The sequence below is a fragment of the Diorhabda sublineata genome, chromosome 1 (genome assembly GCF_026230105.1).
Source record: "Diorhabda sublineata isolate icDioSubl1.1 chromosome 1, icDioSubl1.1, whole genome shotgun sequence".
In the NCBI taxonomy this organism is placed as follows: Eukaryota; Metazoa; Arthropoda; class Insecta; order Coleoptera; family Chrysomelidae; genus Diorhabda; species Diorhabda sublineata.
Genome location: NC_079474.1, coordinates 17983270 through 17989269, shown reverse-complemented (window position 1 = coordinate 17989269; position 6000 = coordinate 17983270). Strand labels below are relative to the sequence as shown.

The window sequence follows — 6000 nt, the reverse complement described above, 5'->3', positions numbered from 1 at the left end:
TTTTTTAAATATATATTTTTTTCTTATATTTATTTTGCTTTTGTGAAGAATGTACAAGTTGTGCTAGAATTTAAAATGAAATTTTTATTATATATTTTTAAATACCCGTTTTTTCCAAATCGTCGAAAATTAACTTTCAACATACCTTGTCTTCAAATAAAGTCATGATCGTATATTTTACTTGACGTATACCAAATGTTGAATTATAAAGACACATTTAACAAACAATTTATAAACGATACAATAATACATTAGGTTAATTTTCTGCACCGCTGCTTTTCAAGGATAACTCATCCAAAAGATTCTGGAAGTCACTATATACCAAAGATAAAAATTTGCTGATGGTTGGAGGAATGTGGAGGTTGAGGAAAATGCTCTTTGAGGGCCATAGTGACATTGGTAGTAAAGACATCAAATTGTTTATCAAAAGATGATTGAGCTACTGATTTTGTTGGTAACCATCAAGACATGGTTAAAGTTTAAATTCGTATTTCATTGGTAATATAAGAAGATAAAAAGACAAAGAGGAATCGATCTAAACAAAATAAGACAATTAACAGAATCGGAACAGAAGAATTTGGTCTTGGAAATCTATGAAAAATCAAAACGTGAAGTCAAAAGACCTCGAAAATGGTTCCAAATATCACCTATTCCAAAGGAATAGGTGACATCAAATGATGTGTTGAAAATCATTGAAGAAGCTTATATTGTTTTTGGTGAAACAAGTGAATTTGTTATTTATTGACAATTAATTATTCATAAATGCCTAATTAACTTTTAGGGGTTATTAAAGTATAAAAAATTCTGAATTCAATTAATATTTACTTTTGAATTTGAAATTTCAAAGAATGATTTTAGTTTTAGGGGTAAGATGAATATGAAAACAATTTTAAGGGCGGCATGTATATAAAGATAGTTTAGAAGTAGGATTTACATTGAGACAATCAGTTTTAGGTGTAGGATGTATATGAAAACTGTTTTAGCAATAGAATTATCGTGAAATCAAGGAGTTTTAGGGGTTAGAATTATATAAAAACTGTACTAGGAGTAAGATGAATATGAAACGAAACAGTTTTAGGGGCAGCATGTATATAAAGATAATTAAGAAATGGTATGAATATGAAGATGATTAGTTTTAGGTGTAGGATAAATATGAAGACAGATTTAACGGTAGGATAAACATTAAATAGAACAGTCTTAGTGGCAGCAAGTATATGAAGACAGTTTATGAATAGGATCTGCATGAAAACATTCAATTTTGGGTGTAGGATGAACATAAAGACAGTTGTAGGGGTAGGATCAATATAAAAAATGTGTTAGAATTAGAATTAACATGAAATCAAACAGTTTTAGAGACAAAAAAAAATATTAAAACAGTTTAAGAGGTAGACAGACTATTGAGTAGAATTAACATAAAATCAAACAGTTTTAGGGGCAAAATGAATATTAAAACAGTTTAAGAGGTAAACAGACTAGTAAAACTGTTCTATGAGTAGAATTAACATGAAATCAAAAAGTTTTAGGGGTAGGAGTAATCTAAAAACTGTTTTTGTAGTAGAATGAATATGAAACGAAACAGTTTTAGGGGTAGCGTGTATATAAAGATAATTAAGAAGTGTAAGTTCAATACAAAGGGAGTAAGATGAATATGAAGACAGTTTTAGGATCAGGATGAATATGAAAACTGTTTTAAGAGTAGAATTAACATAAAATTGGATATTTCTAGGGATAGGTTGAATATGAAAAGTGTTTCGGGAATGGAATCAACATGAAATCAAATAGTTTTAGGGAAAGCATGTATATGAAGACAGTTTAGGAGTGGGATGTATATGAATACAATTATTTTCAAATGTAGGATGAATATAAAGACAGTTTTAGAAGTAAGACGAATATGAATAAGACAATTTTAAGAGTAGGATGAATATAAAAGCCGACAATTTTGTCAGTAGAGTTTAAGAGGTAGAATAAATATGAAATAAAACACTTTTAGTAGCAGGTCTATCAAAAAGGCTCATAAGATTAACGGTCTTTGGAAGTATAGGCAGTAACAGTTTAAACATATGAAGACAGTTTAGGAGTCGGATGTATATGAACACGATTAGTTTTAGGTGTAGTATGAACAGGAAGACGCTAAGCAATCTTTTGGGGTTATCACAATAATTGTAATAGATACCAAGTTCTTTCAGCTATTGTTATAAGTGGTACCAGCAATTTCGAATTAATTAGAACACGTCTTAATAGAGAAATTTTGAATGTCGTTTGTTAATTGTGTCAATAAAAGTTTATTTACTTCGCACTTCTTTCCAAGAAAATGAGCAGCCATAGAGCAAAATTCAGTTGTATATATATTTCAAGTTACATAATCACAAAATAATCGTGAATCCGTACAAAAATGTCAATTGATCTCGCTATAACGCAAAAAAATGAGAAAACTAACAATAAACAAAAAAAAAATAGTGCGGTCACAGCCATATCTGTAATTTGAGCATTACATAGTGTTGTAGACGGGATTATTGTGTCTGGGTTTGTTGTTGATAGTTAACCTCGCCAGAGGGTGACTTTTGCCGTATTGTTGCTGTTTTTTCTTAGCGGCCGTTATGACCGTCGTCGCTACCAGTCCCGGCGATGTTCTCACCACTGGTACCATCGGAGGTCGTTTATCTTCTTTATCGACGACAGATCCGTTTTTGTTAAGATTCGATATCAACGGAGTCTGAAGTATGCGCGGCGACATTTCGATGCAAGAGTAACGCCCGTTGCGGTTTTGTGCGAATGGTCTGGCGTTCGATAATTTTTGTCTACGGTTTACTTGCACTTCCGAGTTATTTTCGAATATTCCGATTAGATTTTTGAGATTTACGTCGTCGTTGATTGTCTTGTTATCAATTGATTTTTTATCTTTAGTCACGTGCACGGTTATAGGAGACGACGGTAGACTGGCGGCGGCAGTGGTTTTATTTTTGTTATAATTATCCGATATCATTTCCATTTGATCGGTATTAATTGTGCTCGATTTGGCTTCGAATTCTTTTTTTAAATTCTTTACTTTCCCCGAACCGTTATTTTCCATGTCGGTTTTTTTCGTTACAATAACGTCGTTGGAATTGTGCAGATTTTCTAGAAAAGTTCTGTGTTGTTTTACCGACGAACACTGCGCGGTACTAATCACCGAATTCGATGTTTCTTTCGAAGAAACGTTCGAAGTCGATCGGGATAACGGCGGATCGTTTTTCGCGATCAATTCCATCGAAGCCCACGATGGTTCAGGGGCGCTGATCGATAATCTGGAAACTAATTTAGATTTTTGTTTATCGTCTTTGGGAATGTCTATGGCACGGGAATTAATCGATTCGTTTATAATTTCGGCTACGTCCAAGTCGTATAATAAAGTTTCCGAACTAGGGGTTCGACTATCATTAGTCGGTTTAGTTTCTTGAAATTTCTGTTTACATCTTTTAACGGTGCCGGTTTGTCTTGGGGGGGTATCGTTATTATCCGATGTTTCTGTGTTGTTGGTATGCATGATTTTTTCTCCTTTTTCGTTAACGTAATGTACCGGTCCTCTAGGTTGCATATCGTACGATCCCCAAGAACTATTTCTGCTCGGTAGTGTTCGCGTATCACCAGATCCCCAAGAACTATGACGAGATAATTCGCAAGTTTCATTTTGAAACCCCAAAGCCACGGCCGAATCGTAAGAACTCCACGAACTTTGTCTGGAAGGGCTCTCCCGTTGTCTTTCCTCTTCTGGCGATGGTATTATCGACGTTCTCATTTGTTTCTTTTCTTCGCGATCGAATACCCGATCCACTTGATTTGAAAAAACGTCCGTTTTCGTTTTGATCGAATCACTATCACTATAATTATCCGGCGCTACCGTCCATTCACTTATACAACTAAAATTTGTTTGATGATCACAGGTTTCGCTTGATGTTTCGCAACACGGTATCGTTTCGCCGGGATCCCACGTTTCCGTTTTAACTTTACTTTTTGCTAATTCCTCCGACGATATTTGTTCGAATTGACTCGCCAAATCCAAAACTAAATTTTTTTTTTCGCCGCCGCGTGAAACTAAATCCGGTAAATGTACTATTTGGTTCGGGGATACGCTGTAAGTTTCGCCGTTATCGCAAGGCATCAAAACGTGTCTGGCTAATGAGGACTTCGATTCGTTCTTGTTGGTTTCTTTACCGGTCGATTTTTGGCTGACGTCTTCTAGGGATATTGATAGAGGAGATTTGGCGGCTTCTACCATCTCCCTGGTTAGTAAATTATCCGGCGACCAGGATTTAGGACGCGATCCGATATTTCTCAAATCTTGTCCGGACATTGCGCTTTCCGTGTTGTACGATTTCGATAATAATTTAACGTCTCGTTGTTGTTTGTTATCGATTACTTTATCGTTTTTTCCGTTTGAACCGGGTGTTTTCAAATTCGTTTCTGATTTGGATCTTTGTAATTTCTCTTTATTCTTCATGGCGTCCAATATTCCTTGATAGGTTTCTAGTTGTAACACGAAACTGGTGTTCGGTTTGATGCAGGTCCTTTTGTATTTGACGTGTTTCATGGCGGTATCGAAATCCCAATTGTAAGCTTTCATCGCGTAAGCTATGACCACCGAGGCCGATCGACTGATTCCCATCTTGCAATGTACCAAAACTTTGGAACCTTGATCTTTAACTTTGGTGATGTATTTGTATGTGTCGTCCCAGTGTTTTAATAAATCCGTCTTTTCGTCATCGTAAACTCGAATGTTCAAATAATCGAATGTTCCCGGAAAGAAGTTGTCTATTTCTCTTGTAACGTTCAAGATGTGGCCAACTCTGAAACAAAATAACGCATCGTTTGAATAAACTAAATTGTCGTTGATGATATATATATTAATACTCACCCGTTTCTTTGTAATTCTTCGTAATTGGAAGCGTTCCATTCTGAACCTAAATAGACGTGATCGAAAATCTCCGTCGGTGCATCCATCTGACCTAGAATGACCAGCATTTCTTGATCGATGAATGACTTGTACTCGCCCAAATCCATGTCGAGTTCTTCCTCGAGCCTGCTCCTAATCACCTATAGAGAAAAATTAAATATTACTCACTAGATTCCTTTCGTTTGTATATCAATTTATACATACCTTACTGGTGACTTCATCCAAGTCCACCGACATCATAATTTCTTTAAGAGTCGCTCTGATGACTTTTTCGGTTTCCTCTCGTTCGGTGGGTTTGGTTCTGATCGAGTCAGGCGAGGGTGGTCGTTTCGATTCCAAATTATCCATGGCGTGCCATTCGTTAAGGCATGAACGATCTGATTCAATTCTATTTTCATAGTATTCTACCCAAGAATGTGTCAGACCGCCTTGGAAATAATTCTGCTCTCGTGCTTTCGCGCTCACCTTATGGAGAGTCTGTAGCGTTGACCTAGAATCGAAAAAAAAAACTTGTAACGATTACTTCAATCGCTAAAATATAATTTTTGTAAAATTAGAACCGAAACAAGTTATTATTTGTATAAATAAAAAATGAAATTTTCATCTTCAAATAAATCTGTTGAATATAAATAAATAATGTTCACGTAGAAGTTTGGTCATTAAAATAGAATTAATACAAGATAGTGAAAGATGTTTTTCTTGGGTCAAGGTGTGGGTTAATACCATTTGGAAGATTTGAATAGAACCAATTGAAAGATATTATTATTTATCACTTTGAATAATTACCTTCATTTAAGCATAATTTTAATTTAATTTTGAATGTCAAAAACTAAATGGAAACTAATGAATTAATAGCTATCTTAGATTTCATTGTTAATATTTAACTACGAGGTGGAAATCGTAAGTATGCAGCCTATATGTAGCGCTAGCTAGTTATTTAATTAAATATCGATACTAAAAAATTTATGTTTCAAGTTCAAAAATGCCACGAGGTTTAATAGTTTTCTTGGCAGACATCAATTATGAGTATTTTCAGTAAATTATAAAAAGAACTGAACTGGATTCTATTC

General features: G+C 34.8%; 1 protein-coding gene across 4 annotated transcripts in view; it reads right to left on the bottom strand.

The window, feature by feature from the left end:
* The window catches only part of LOC130452394 (protein phosphatase Slingshot), a 109490-nt gene continuing 103490 nt past the window's right edge, over positions 1-6000 (bottom strand). For all 4 annotated transcript variants that reach the window (XM_056791646.1, XM_056791645.1, XM_056791647.1 and 1 more), the window contains 3 exons: positions 5135-5420; positions 4892-5070; positions 1-4823 (listed from right to left, as the gene is read on the bottom strand). In XM_056791646.1, the coding sequence (XP_056647624.1) occupies positions 2489-4823; positions 4892-5070; positions 5135-5420 (2800 nt within the window). In that variant the 3' untranslated portion in view covers positions 1-2488. The remainder of the gene's footprint in view (positions 4824-4891; positions 5071-5134; positions 5421-6000) is intronic.